The 15776-nt window shown below is 34.8% G+C and overlaps 1 protein-coding gene and 1 non-coding gene across 4 annotated transcripts in view; one reads left to right on the top strand and one right to left on the bottom strand.

Annotated features, from left to right (window-relative positions):
- LOC149088151 (agrin-like) overlaps positions 1-15776 on the top strand; it is a 249194-nt gene that overhangs the window by 26225 nt on the left and 207193 nt on the right. Inside the window, exon 1 of one of the 3 annotated variants that reach the window (XM_089244981.1) lies at positions 10184-12080. The exons of the other annotated variants lie outside the window; for them this stretch is intronic. Coding sequence (XP_089101107.1) covers positions 11849-12080 — 232 coding nt within the window. The 5' untranslated portion in view covers positions 10184-11848. Of the gene's footprint in view, positions 1-10183; positions 12081-15776 lie in introns of those variants that run through there. 3 annotated transcript variants of the gene reach the window in all.
- On the bottom strand, positions 8435-8506 carry TRNAA-GGC (transfer RNA alanine (anticodon GGC)). The gene has a single exon. It is a non-coding gene; the product is annotated as a tRNA-Ala (tRNA).

Below are 15776 nucleotides of genomic sequence, written 5' to 3' on the forward strand. Positions count from 1 at the left end.
TAATACTTGAACGGAACCTATACAAAAAAAAAAACTGGTAGGGAAAAGGCAACTTCACTTCAGTGGGTTACAATAAAGCTGTGCGATGATGAGGAGAAAGGGAATGAAACACAGAGAACTTGTTTGAATTTATTCAACTGGGGGGACGAACTATTTCGTTCGTGAATATAAACGAGTGAAAATGAAATAAATTAACATTTTATACGGGGAAACTTCGCTCTAAACACCCTAATGAGAAAGTGTTGTTCTGTCTATCCTGATGGGCCAACAGTCATGCCGGGCTGGAAACATCGGCTCTCGTCCGATCACCAAAGTTAGGGTGCGGTTATAGTGCACGCGGGATTCCAGAATCGGAAACACGCGTGCACTGTAATCGCATTCTTAAGCCTCATCTTGGGAAGGTCCTCCTGGGTACACCATGTGCTGTTAACATCGCTTTTCCTATACGCGGTATTTTCCTATACTGGTAGATATGCAACCAGTATGCACACTCCATATGGACTATGAAGAGTCTATAGCAATTAAAAATGCCCACTTGTAGGTTATTATTTTCTTGTTTTTGTTTTTTTAGCTGCAATTATCTAGGCTAAATGCCAGCTGAGATATTCTGGATCCTGCTGTAAGCATCACTGAGAAATGATCTATTTCTATCGTTCATGAAGCTTATCTCTTTCCATACAGATCTTTCTCCCGCTGCAACCATATATTTTTTATTAATTTTTTTCCCATTTACTTGCTCTTCCGAGGATACATCTTTGATATTATGTTTGCTCTAGAAATCATAACATATGTTGGAAAACATGGAGGGTTTTAGGTTTCTGTACCCAGCTGATGTTTCATCAAATATGATGAAAGAAGCTTACTTAGGCTGGTTGGATCCACGTTCGGGAGAAGAAACTGATATGTTTACTGTGTGTTACATCAATGCTGTATATATATATATATATATATGAGATTTCAAAATCCGTACATGATTCTCATTGAATGACTGGAGATATTTTTAGAAATTTCTTGCTCTTAATTCCTATCTTGTATCCTATGTATGCCTTATATGTCATCGATAGCTTTCTGACAAATTATTTTATACTGTAATATAGATTTTTCACAGTAGATATTGGACATTGAAACGATGTATTTGGAAGAAAATAATGTATAGGAGCTCTATGTAATGGCTTAAAATTCTTTTTCTGTTCAGACCAAAAACCAAAGAGAAATTAATCGTTTTCTGTCGGGCGATTCCACAATATTCTGATACATAGAACGACAATAGTACAAAGATTATTGTCGCAGAGTCAAAGACAAGCTAATATTTAAAGTCATTATCGCATATACGTTACGATAAATGCGATAAATCCGCAACTATGCATAATCGTCAATCACCTCGGTATTTGATAAATTTAATTGCATTTATATAACTTTACCGGTGATTTATAGCAAACTCCGTAAAGAGTTCTAAGTTTGATAAATTTGGAATGATTGTCACACGAAAGTATCACTTTGATTTAACCACTTAACAGTTTTTCCCGTACGCGATGAATGTGCTTGTACGTAAGTACGAATTTCGCCGTAAAAACTAAATTAAATCTAAATAAAAACAGAAGAAGATGGAAGAATACTTGGATGTAATTAATTTTTTTTTCCGGCTTTGCTAATGTTTCCTTTCCTCACATTTATCAACACCTGCAAACATAACCAACATTATCGATCAAATTCATAACCCTGGACCTCATGCGTAATGTTTGCAAGATTCAAATACTTGATTGGCGATTCATCATATTTACCAACACGAGCTCGGGATTATGCGTAATCACCCAAACATGTGGAAAATCCACAATATTTATCAAATGCACCAAGTTGGTCGGTGATTATGCATAATAACCGGATTTTTATCTTATTTACTGTAACATATACATTATTTTTTGCATTAATGTTATTTATCGAGTATACGTTATTAAGTATAATCTGATAACTATATAAGCTGCCACAGTCCTGATGATTTGTAAGAAGTAATTTAAGAGCCGTGCATTTAGAAAAGACAATCTCTCAAAAGAAATACGATAAACATGTTGGGGTAAATCGAGAAGCTATCCATACTTTGAATAAGACATAAGTATTCTTTATGGGCATTGTATAATATTTGATCTTGTATATATATATATATATATATATATATATATACATATATATATATTGTTTGTAATTGCATTTTTAATTGGGTTGCTGTGTTTTTGAAATACATATATGACAGCCATATTTTTATGGACATCTTTTTCTCAACCACCTCGTTGGACATTTTGCCTATTGTGGCTTTGTTTTTGTATTGGTATAAAAGAAAATGTGTGATTAAATACTCGGGAAATAATAAGCATCAAGCCAGTGAGATAAAATATCAAGTTCTGTAACAGAACTTTTACTGCTGAATTTTGTTTTCTGTGGTTTTCCAGCATTATAGAGCAAATCCAAGGCTGTCTTCTGTTTAAAAATAGTCTCTGCGCAGAGTAAACACATTTCCAACGCGGTACTTACATGACATGAAACTTCAGGCATTTGCCATTTTCATATCGATGTAAAGTTTTCTTATACGCATCTAAATGCGTGATTCACGGATCAAATTTCAAATTTACTCCTCCAAATTTCGTTGAGAAGCGAAAATAATCCTTCCAATTGTTTGAGTAATTTTTTAATAGAGTTATTTCTCTCTGTAATTTCATTTTTTTCTTAATAACCATTAAAATTTGAAGAGGTTAGAAGCAGTGTTATACGAATACTATTTTACGAAGTATGCTTCAAAATATTTTATACAAATATGCAAATGCAAAGGCCACAACGGACAAAGTGCCCAATGAGGTGGCTAAAATTAGATGTCCATAAAATCTATACTATAACTTTACAAAACTATATGGCTCATAAACTACATCAAAAATACAGCAACCCAATAAGAGCAATAAAAGAACCAATAATTATGGACAGTGTATCATATTAAAATATAATGCACAGCCTATAAAAAAGGTGTGGTTCCAATGGGGAATGAAATTTCCCCACGAATTGTTGTCCCCACGAATGAAATTTCTGGCTATGGGCCTGAAGCTATTCCATTTAGTCATAACTATAATGGTGTCCCCCATGTCGAAGCAGTCGATTGACGGTGTATTAATAACTCTTCGTCCATCCTATCCATCCAAATGACACAAAATTCAATAAATAAGGTAATTAAAAAATTTCATTTCTGCCCGTACATTCTCATGATAAAATCAAAATGATATGGTTAAAAAGCACTGTTCTTGTATTTCAAAAATGTATTTCAATTTGTGAATTACTGATATACCCAAGATATTCTGAAATATTTTTCATATCCATAAAACATTATTTGTTTTATTTGATTATACATTACACAGGGTGGGCGCAAAATAAATCGACCTATAGCCATATTCGTAAAATAGTTTCACCAGCAGAACGTTCAGCTGTAAATACGGCCTTAAACCTTTTAATTGAGTAATGAGAATGAAAATGGTTCTGCTGAATATTTTTAATTAACCTGTGCCTCTAAGTGTCACTTGAGCTGTATGGTCACATATTTGAGAAACAACGTTATCATGTATCCTACAATTTGCATAGAAAGCACCCTCTAGTGCAAGGGTTTCGAACGTAAAAGCTTTCGCGGAACCCTTGATGGCAGTGTTTCTCTAAGTGTGCGTCGCGACTCCTACGGGCGTCACGCCAAACTGGGAATATTAGTTGTGTGCCTATTCATGCTTTGAAGTGGTTCTTTTATATGCGAAAATATCTATCAAACTTGCCCTCCCCTCAACACTATGAGTGACCCATGATGGAAATAGAAATGAATTACCTTTTGGCTTAGATAATGCAATTGAAAGCCGACGTAGATGAACCCATGATGGGTTCTCTGGGCAAAGTGATGTTCTGTGGCTCCATACTAAGTAACAGTTCACATACTTATACTCGAAAATCAACTTGGGTCGGGAGAAAAACTCTACTGCAATTACCGTTTCCACTGCTGTTTGGTCTGAATTTATTAAAATATATCCCACTTCTTCGTCAAAATGCAAAATGAAGAACAACATCTGTAACAAGAATGCCTTTTTTTCTTATTTGCAAGCTATCGGGAATCCATTTTTTTAGAAATCCGTGACGCTTGATTCCGCGGAACCAAAAACAGCCAAAAAAAAACGCTCTCATGGAACCCGAGGATTCCGCGGAGCACCGGTTGGAAATCTATGCTCTAGTGTTAAAAAAATGTAAGAACTGATTTTTTCTCTCTCGATTTGTTATCGCATCGTTCCATTAAGACATACGGTGGTGAGAAAAATAGGGTTTCTCAGAATTGTTGTCCTATGTAAAAATTTTGTGATTTTACAATCTAAAGGCGAACTAATGTGTGAATCTGAGATTTAGTTCTTTTTTTTTTCTTTCAACAGCTTAGCACTACCATATTGCATTTCTGAACTTCAGTCAGAATTTTCGAAAATGTGACTTATACCACTCTGATTTTAACCCCTTCATATACTACACAACATGTTGTTGATATAATTTGGATTTTTTCTCCTTCTGATGAGTACTTACGGCTGTAAACAACTCACAAATGGCAAACTTTGATTACGTACACGCTGTAAAACTTATGTCACAATACAAAGCAAGTGGTGAATGATGTATACTGGACTTTTCCAACTTCCAGGTAATTCAGGATTCTGATGAAATACTTCTTATATATTTGAATCATTCTAGATGCGATATATAGGTTTTTTTATTATTTTTGATAATGTAAATATTTCATTACCTTACATTATATCGATTGCAGTTACATCATCGATAGTAAATACTTAAAGCAACATTAAGCTTACTGAATCTTTAGACCTTTGATCGTATTTTAATTTCCCCCTAGACAATTTTTTCCCCCGTTCTCTCTTATCGTAAAAGGGAATTGAATGGAGCAATAGCAAATAAGAAAGAAGATATTTGTTCCTTTGAAGTTTCCGTCTTCACAAAGTCTTGGGATGAAGACTCCTACTATCACTGTACTATGTGACTGGGAGGCCTAGATGTCCAGCAGTTTCGAACAATGGACAACTTTTCCTGTATTCTTCCTATTTCTATCAGCGATGCCAGGGGAACAATAATCGATTAAGAATGTCTCTTCATCCTAACGGATGCTTCTTTTTTTTTCCTATATATATTTTCTTATTATTATTTCTTGTATTTTTTTTTTCTTGTTTTCGGTACTATACTCAGAGAGAATGTTCCTTTCAGTTGCTTGGAGGAAAAATTGCCGAACTCTTATTAATGATGAAACGCATCTTCTTTTATATGACTTCTCTTTTACCATCGAGATCCTTTTGTGATATTACACATGCTTTATGTACATTTTTTTTGGAAGTATTCGTTTCACTCTTATACACAAATAGCATTTTACTTCATCCCATTTTTTTCAACAGATGTTCGGAAACTTCACTTCGTATGATATTTTTACGTGTATTTATTAAAAGATTATTCCCTCGTGGATCTAATAATCAATACAAATACAAGGTTACAACAAGCCAAATTCACCACGTGGTGGTGGAGAAAATGATGTTCATATCAAATATTGGTGTCATATATTTCTAAAAAATACAGCAACCCAATTAAAAATGCAATCACAAACACTACGCATGATAAAATATAATACAATGACCTTAAAGATGTTTTTTGTTGCTTATCCAAGAATGGATAGCTTCTAAATTTTTCCCAATATGTTTTACAAACCGATTTTCCCAATACGGTTGAATAGATTATTATTATTTTTTTCGAATTCTAATACTGGTTTCTCGTCTTACGATTGTTACGTTTTTACGAATGATGTATTTATAACTTTTTGAGACTTATGAAAATTAATATGTAGGGCGATAACGGATTACAGGTTTCAGCAAAATTATGTATATAGTGATTTCATAATAACAGAGTTTACTTATTCCGTGTATTTAGAAACTTTCTAAAACCAAGCATCATGAATGTGGATTAATAATACAAGTTTGAAATTACGATATAAAAGTTTGTTTATAATATTGGTATTTCAAGGACCAAAATGTCACAGCCAATGATCGTTCAAGACAGAATCGTTTGTAATTCACCTCCAAAAGGCATCTTTATTAAACATCCTGCTTTATAAGTTGATGCACATGATAATAAGATCTATTTTCTGTGTTTTGCCTACACTGCTCAAACAGTTAGCATATATGTATTAATTATCTAAATTTATTAAAATTAGATAGTAGCACAACTATAATGTTTAAAAATCCCAATTAAATAAAAACAGTATTTCCCTAACTGTCTTAGTAGTGTATTTTGAACAAATTACAAAGGGGGGATAGTGATGATATTCTGCAAAGAACGTTTACAAAACTTTTTAGCGTGGACACCTATGGCTCTATTAGAATCTGTCTAAGAGAGAGGTGTCCAAAAAATAGAGGTATAAGCAAGGAAAGAGTTTCAAGGTGGTGTCTAAAAATGCACAGAAGTTATGCACAAAAATTGTAAAAAAAATCCGGTGGAATTATTATGGGTCACTCATTTTTTAAAAAAAATTTTAATATCAGTATTTTTAACGCTAACAGATGCCAAGAATCGATTTATAAATACTGAAACGCAAGAGTGACGTCATTCAAACAATACATTATCAGGTAAAACACTGAAAACGGGGAGAGAAGGAAGGACAAAAATAAGGAGAGCTTTAGGCTGTGCAAAGAGAGTGAAAATAAGATTTTTATTGATATATCGCCAAGAACAGCGAGAGGCGATGAGTAGCTAACTGTTGTCGTTTCTGATAATTGTTTGCGGCTTTAATAGTTGCACTTCACCGCTAGTTGTTTGCTTTTATGGGTTTCTAGGTGAGATGAATGTACTGTTTTTTGTTTTCTTTTCGTTTCATAATTTTTTGTAGATGACATCTTACGACCCTTTCCTTGCGAGGAATATTTTATGGCAAAATTAAAAGGTTTTATCTAGTAGAATACGACAAGAAAAACTCTCTAATTATATACTTACATGCATTTACCTTTTGAATAGGTGTTGAAAAATTATTTTGATAAAATATTTCTTAAACTAATAACAATATCTTACGATTAAGAAGTTTAAATGCCGCTGTGGTGGTCGAGTGGTTATAGTGCCGGACTCGTGATGCGAGGATCCGGGTTCGAACCCCACAGTGGTGGTCGGCTGAAGTTGGTTTTCTGTGGTTCCCAACTTCAAGGCGCAAATGCGAGCCGATCTTCCCGTTAAAAAGTCTCGCCACAGAGAGCAACAGTCCTACAACGGTAAATCATTCAACCATAACACTTCACTTCACTCATAGTTAGTAAAACTGGGGGCAGATGACAGCACTACACATAACAAGCATTACACAGAAACAAACTTTACGTCAGGTTGCACTACACGTACATGCACATTCCCGCATGTACCGATTCGTTGGGGGGGTTCCGCGGGGGGGGGGGGGTGCATGTGTGGTGTAGCAGTAGTAGGTAGGGGCTCGGGGATCCATGATGTTCTTAAGTCAGCCACCTCGTTGGGCAATTTGCCTGTTGTGGCGTTGTATTTGTAATTAAATATACCAATTAAGTGGCTCAATAATTTCTTTTTTTTTCCTTTTGTTTTGGTCAACTGCACTAACTTTCGTTTATTTACAATGCAAAGTTGAAAAATACTTTCGAACAGGATGTCTAATGATAACGGTACTTCGCATACAGAATACTATTGAGGACTGACTAAAATTTTGAAATGCAGAGCGATTAAAGAAAGAAAAAAGCTAAAGAAATGAAGAAATGTACAGGTTGAAGAGAAATACCATAGTCTGACTGTTACACCCTGTTTCGTAGGTTAATAATAAAATTGTTTCAATAAATCAGTTTTTTAAATCTGCCTGAGAGGTGGGGGAAACCTCACAACGACAACTTCATATACTGTAAACTGATTATCTGTTGTAAGTGTCAACACTTACAATAGATAATCAGCAGACAATGCGGTGCACCTGTCCAGAGGAAGTCCAATGTTGAAGTACCGTTATAAGAGCATTATGGACATGATTTGATATACGATTATAGCCGGCAAAATTCAAAACTGTTCAATATAAGGTGGTGTCTAAAGTGTGTCTAAAGGTCTAAAAAACCTAAAATGATGGTTTTCATCTAAAGTGAAAGGTGGTGTCTAACCTACAGGTTATACTGTACCAAGGTAGATAATTTGTTACGTAACTAATGAATTCATCGAAAAACAGTTTTTTTTTTAAATTATCTTTTATTGGAAATAAAATGAAACTAGGAATGTAAGCAGTAATATGACATGAATGTCGCTCTCCACTTGTTAATACAAGATATACGGAAGACTGGATGTTGTGAAGATATTTATTATTTGAGATGTTAATTTTTTAAGGAAGGAAAAAACTCATCTCTGCCTCTACCGGGAGTCGAACCCGGGTCCCTCGATTGCCGGACGAGTGCTCTGACCACTGAGCTACAGAGGAGATAGAGAGAACTCGTCCGGCAATCGAGGGACCCGGGTTCGACTCCCGGTAGAGGCAGAGATGAGTTTTTTCCTTCCTTAAAAAAAAAAATTAACATCTCAAATAATAAATATCTTCACAACATCCAGTCTTCCGTATATCTTGTATAAGCAGTAATAATTGCTAAAGGATGGTGATGGCACTATAATAAACTAAAATATTTAACATGACAATTATTTGTTTTATTATTATTTTATTCATATTTCCATTTATATTTATGTCATTATTTCTTATTATATATTTTTTTCATAATATGGGGGAAAAAAGGGTCAAACATTTTCACTTTTTTTCTACTGTATCTAATTTTGGCTTTGAGCTTCAAAGTTTCTTTTTAACTTGTTATTTTGTTTAAAGATAATACGTCTTTTCATATATAAGTTCTCATTCTTACAATTAGTGGCTGCTGATTTGTTAGAATCAAGTAAAGATAAAAAAACAACTTATTACTCGATTTCTCATATTACCATAGTTGTTTTTTTTGTTTTTCGAAACAGCGAAAATAGTTTCTCCGGAATCAGAATCGTAAATTGTATCAGGAGTTCTGATAGATTTTTTCCGTTAAGATAGACGTTGTATTTCATAATTTCTTTTCTTTCAATTATATACGATGGTGTAACAGTTTCCGAAAATATTCCAGACTAGTTTCAGAAAAAAATCACCGAATCTCGATAGCATCACCTTATTTCTAATTTTTATGTGTGTGTGAGCAATCTACAGGGTCTTTCAAAACTCAACTTATCAACTTTTAGGAGAGGTAGAAAACACAAAAACAAAACAAAAAGGAATGTATGACCGGAAACCCCAACCTGATCTGCTGGAGAATAAACGAAAATTCAGAAGTGACAAGCCAATAATGGGTTGAAAAAAACTATTTGGCGATACTTTACACGAGGACAGTATGTGTGCAATGCAAAAGTTTCACAACAAGTGCGCAAAGTTGTTGCCATCCACACAGTTATGAAAATAATAATAATTATTATTATGTTTTGTTTTTGTGTTTTCTACCCTTTCCTCCGAAAAGTTTGTACGATGAGTTTTGAATCACCCTGTATATATATTTTCCTCACAGTTTTCAATTTTTTCATGACAATTCTTTTCATTTTAGGTTGCCGAATTTCAAATCCATATTTGACATCCATTTTTCGCGGGAATTTTTTGTTTTTTTTCTGCCACCTCGGTGGGAAATTTGCATGTTGTGTGACCTTTGAATCTGTACTTTCACCCCATCGGCAACAGTATGAAAGTTCTCCACATTTGTTTCTAGACGTTAATGTATATCAGTGCTTTTGAAATGTTCATTCAAAATACATTTTAGTTATAATGATAACAGAACCATGGGAAATTTTGATAAATTAGATTTTTTTTCTTTTTTTTGTTTTTAATTCTCTCTCTACTATCCGGGATTTACCGGAAAACGGCAGGCGTCCCATTGCGCGCAAACTAAAACTATGGTTTCGTGTTTCCGGGGATCCGGGAGAGATCCGGAGGCGGGAACAACTCCTATGATGAGGGCGCTGTTTGCTCGTAACTCTCCGGTATGGTTGCGTGTTCGAACGAATGGGTGAGATTGTTATTTTATTTTCGCTTCTTGTTTTTTTGCGCCCCCTAAAAGCCATCAGTTGCTAAGTTGGTATCGGATCGACAAGTCACGTTCCCACCAGCTATGATCACGTCTCGGAAGGTGCTATAACATTGCTGATTCCGGGAGAATCCCATGCTCCTCGGTGTGTGTGTGTGTGTGTGTGTGTTTTCCTTACTCCCTTACCTCTCAGAGACATCGGCACGTGTGCTGGTTCGCTGAGAATTAATGCCGGGAAATTCGACGTGGTTCCATCTCTCCATTGCACAAACGCACTTCTCTCTCTCTCTCTCTCTCTCTCTCTCTCACGTGTTATTTTGCCACTTGAAGAATGAGTGACCAGGAATTATGATTATGATAATTCCGCCATTAAGGATAACGTTCGTGTTTTTGGTCAGTGGCAAGTTGAATAATCTGGTAAAAAACAATACATAGATATATTATTTACAGTTATAATGCTTGGAAAGGATAACGGTAAGAAATATTCCGGTTTACCAATGAAAATTAAGGAAAATAACAGTTGAATATTACTTGGCTGTTTCAACGTTTCTATTAAATCATAATCAAAATGACATCATAAAATTCGCATTTCAAATATAGTTTATAGAAGCAGGTATAAAAAAATATACTATCTACATAAATATCTAAATCTGCTTCGTGTATAGAAGCGAATTACTGAAATCGATTGAATTATATCATTTATTTGTAGTATTCACAGAATTTATTCTCTGATAAAATCAAGGAAAATTATATATATTCTTCATAAATGGCGAAGAAATTTTACCATTGCCCAATATGTGCCAAAAATTTGCTATTTCCGTTGGTTCTTTCTGCGAAATGAATTCTTATACCATTATAATTCAGACTTCGTAATACTGCCATCTATTTATAACATGAAAAATACCAGTAATCATCGATGCGATAGACAGAAAGAGAAATGTCGAGTGCATGTTATTGGAATTACTTTGAACAAGAACACATATATATAGAGAGAGAGAGCGGAAATAAAAAGTAAGTACTACGTCAGAAAATACTGCTAAAGATTTCTATTGGATTTGTACTGTAATCGAAAAGAAATAGCGGAGGCCACTAAAGTGCCCACAAATAAAGACGTTAAGTTGCAACAGGGCCAGTGAACAATTCTTTGCAGCCGTTGAGATCATTCCGAGCGGATTCCCGTGAAGAACGTGCTTCGAATCTTAGGTGGATTCTGGAAAAGAATGAAGGGACGTGGGAAGAGAGAGAGAGCGGATTACAGTTTACGATCATCTTCATTGATCAATCTGGAGGCAAAATAATAAAATAAAATAACAGAAGAGAAACAATATTTTTTAGGTACGGGAGGACGGAAAACATTCCCGCGAAGCATTCCTTCTCCTCATGATAAACAGCTTCACGTATCACAAGTGCAATAAAAATCCATCGTGAAAGAAATTTGCTCGGCAACTAACTCGTAGAAATTTTCGAATCATCAGTTTCGGGTAAAGAAATTGCGATTTTCAAAGCATGAAAATCCTAGAAAACGTAAGAACTTATAATTGAAATGATACATCTTCGGTACCGTAAACTACTGACATTTATCGTAGTGAACACTACATTTACGGACTAGATTATTTCTCCGGATAAAGTAGGAGATGGCGCAACATCAGTTTCATGTCTTTGGTACTCTCTAGAAAGTGTTGTTTGACGTTGATTCAGGTGTTATCATCCGATATATAAGGACTATGATACAGCAGCACCATTATAAGATACAGCACCGGAATGGTGACTATTTGATAGGGCCGAGGGGCGCTACGGTGGCCCTTGCGGACACATGGCCGGTGGAAAAAGAGCCCCAGCCGGTACATACACGTCTTACGAGATGGCGTCAGAACCATTTGTTGGTTTTGCTTCTTGTACTGGCGACTCTGATGCTTCTTCTGGCCCTGGTTTCTGGTACGGTCTTGTACTTTCACTGTAAGTCTTTTGAGTTTTTTTTTAAATATTTTATTCAATTTTTGCTATCAATTTTCTACTTCGGATTTGAAAAGAATACGCTTCAAACGTTTTGTGTGTTTGCATAACTTTATATTTTTGCCAAAGTTGCCCTTAGGGCTGTAGGAAAGGTGTGGTCGCTCTGGGCCCCACACTTATGATAATAGAAATGAACAAGTATATGTCAATTATTATTATTAATTTATTATTATTATTTAGTTGTTACGTAGAACACGGTTTCTGCCCCCCCCCAGCCCCCCGATCGATGTGCCCGAGTGGCATGGTGGTAAGATGCTCGTCTACCATCGTGAAGGTTGGTGTCAGGGTCCCGGGTTCGAACCCAAGGGAGGATATAGATAAGATATTTTCCCAAAACGAACTCGAGGCGACCACCGATAGACAGCACCTTCACTTCCAACCCATCTCACTAATGGCAGTAAATTGCAATATAGCGATATGGCCAGAGTTGGTGTTCGGTAAAGTAGTAGCCCCCCCCCCCCCGATCGAAAAATTGTTTTTTTATGCAAAAAATATTCAAAAAGAGATTAAAATTTTGGAAGAAAATACCGTTGTAATCGATTTCTGTTAATTTCAATGCTATTCGAAGGATAAAAACAAAAAATCTCTCTTTAAGAAATTCATTGTGACCCACCCTCTAAGCTATATATAACTATGACCCTTGGGGTTGTCTGATGTGGCCTACCACCTCAAACCTCATTTCGCAAAAACGAGCTAAGCTGCACATTTACAGATCACTTAAGTGTCCCGAGGCAAATCGGTCAAAAATTTGAGATCATTGAAGTAGGCCGGTGGCACATTTAGAGATCCCTTATGTGGCACACTTTTGGAGCATTTAAGCGACCCTTAGTGCAGCTCTGCATCACTCAATTTACCCGCAGGACATTCACAGATTATTTAAGTGATCGGCGGCATACCGACAGATCATTTGAATGAGCGCGGCACAGTTCCAAAGCACTTAAGTGGCCCGCTACACATTTCTGGAACCCTTGAGCGGACCGCAAATATTTTCACCCAACTTTATCTTCTTACACGGCCAAAAACTGATATTGACCTCACCACCAGAATCCATCTGCTTCATCACGCAGTCAGTTATTTAATGGAACGGGTTTTGAGGAAAAAGAAAACGTTTCATTTTTTGCGAAGAATTTTCTCTCCCTCATAGAAATTCACTCTTATGTCGCATTCATTGTTATGCGCTATTAAAGTTTCACTTCAAAAAGACATAAAATGGATAAAGAGTAAATAAATAAAAATTTCACTAAACGTTTTAAAAAATGAAACATCAGTACCATATCACCAAAATCATTAAATATGGATCAATGCACTTCATGTAATCGATAATTTGACTTAGAATATTTCTTATATGTTATGGAATTTCTGTTTTAATAGATAATAATAAATTGATCATTTCTTATAGTATATAAAAAAACTTAATGGACCCTGTAAGTAGCCGCTTTCGGCAGCGGATACATTTGTGTCCCTCATCATCATCATCAAATAGAAAAACTTTTACAGCAAAAAAACCGGGATATATTAATGATTGTTATATTAACGACATTATTGATGCATTAATGAGATTTTACCTAATGAATAATTAGTTTAGAGATGAGAACAATAACAAAAATAGCCTACACTTGTTTTCGAAAAGAAATAAGAAAAAAAGTAATAAATTCTCAATTTTTTTTTCTAATTTTCTTGATAAATATGAAATCAGATGCCTCTCTTACAAATAAAAAAAATATGTATTTTTCCGCAATCGAATTAATAACCGAAATTTAATATCTTCCCCTATTTGTGAAACAATTTTTTAATCCGTATAAAGACCTTGATTGTTTCTCAAATTATTTCAATTCCAAGTACTTAACGTAAAGAACTTCGATTGGTCATTAAAAACCAAAAAAAAATGATTATGAGTAATTGAAGGAAATAATTAAAAAGATTTCGTAATTTATCGATTTCCTCAAACACTCATAAGTAAATGCACAATCTCGATATCCTCGCATTCAAATTCCCTAAAATGGAACTGTAATATAGCTGCAAGTTATTATTAATTTCAATTTGAAATTTATTTTATAATTTGTGTGAATACATGTTATATGATATTATTGGCAATCAAGGAGACAAATGCCACCATACTGGTTGTTGCAATGAATAGATTTAAGAAATACAGTACAGTGATATTAGTTTCAGATATATGGTGGGAAAAAAATACAATAAAGATATGAATTATCTGTATTTAAGATTGTAGAAATATGATAATACAATATATGTTTTGTATGTTGTTTTTTTTCATCAGGAAATTAAAGTTTAGTGAATGGATTAAAAAATAATATAGTTTTGATTAACTTAATTATTGTTGCATTAGTTTTCGTTCATTTTAAAATGTTTGTTTTAGTTTTCGTTTTATATATTTACTAGCTAAATACCCGGCGTTGCCCGGGCTTTAAGTTGGGGCGGAACCTGAGATATGGGTGACGTGATTTCGAAATTGAAATTATTAATTCTTTGCTCTTTTAGCATGTATGACATCCACTGATATCAAGATCAGTGTCGTTAGCGTAACGTCCTGAGTGTGGACCCCGTCGTGGGGGTAGGGTTACTAGTCGTCCTCCTATAGAGGACAACATCCTTCCTTGTTGATGTCGTTTCAAGGGTCCTTCTACATTTCGGAATATTGACCCCTTTGTCTTCCTTTTTAAGTTTCCAGAATTATTTTTCTTTTCTTGGAATTTTTAATTTTCATTTCGAAACATATATGTTCATTAACATTAGTGTTTTGTGGTGGTGGCGGTGATTTTTTTCTCTTCCATTGATAAATAGTGCGGTTTTCTTTTAATCAGGAAAAATTATTTGTAGCCGCGGTTTTTTACCAGTCAGAATAGTGGCACCATCTGTTGTGTAAATTGGGTAAAAGTAACGTCACAAAGGATGCGTGCAGGCATCCCCCTTTCTCAGTTTTCATTTCTGTTAATCCTACTTGGGGGTGGTTGTTTTGAAATCTCATGGAGACAGTGATCTTCCTCTCGTTTTGAAGGTAAAGTGTGAAAATTTCATCAAGAACAGAATAAAACAGTAGATTTGTATGAATAACACACACGCTAAAATCAATAGCGACTCCTTTGTATAAGTACGTCAATACATATACACCGATTTCCGTATTAAACGGCAATTGAAATACTACTTCTCAACATTGTTTCATATCGACACTGTAATAGATTGAATGTGCGACTTACATAATGATTCTTTTTCCTATGGGATATACAGTCAAACTCGGTTACAACGTCGATCATTAGCGGGCCAGGCTGTTTCCGATAGATATTATTTATTTGTTATTAAATCTTGCTTTCAACGTCGATGAAAATACAATTACTTCGGATATAAGGCACATTTATCGTCATTTTTTTATTTTGTTTTAATGAGTTTTTTCCAAGAATTTTTTTTTCATTTTTATATTATATATATAACGTACATTCTATATAAGAGATACTGAATTGAAAGCCAAATGTTTTCAAAATTAAAACATTTCAACGTTTTTTCGCCAAAATATCGAGGGAACTGATGGTAAATTTATGTCCATTCTTGGCTTACCATCATTAGAAACATTTTTGCTGTTTGGAACAATGTGGGAAGGAGGTTCCCCCTTGAGAACGACCTCGT

This window comes from Pholcus phalangioides, unplaced genomic scaffold (assembly GCF_987345545.1).
Source record: "Pholcus phalangioides strain wild (caught in Gottingen) unplaced genomic scaffold, Ppha-v1.0 ptg000003l_1, whole genome shotgun sequence".
Classification (NCBI taxonomy): Eukaryota; Metazoa; Arthropoda; class Arachnida; order Araneae; family Pholcidae; genus Pholcus; species Pholcus phalangioides.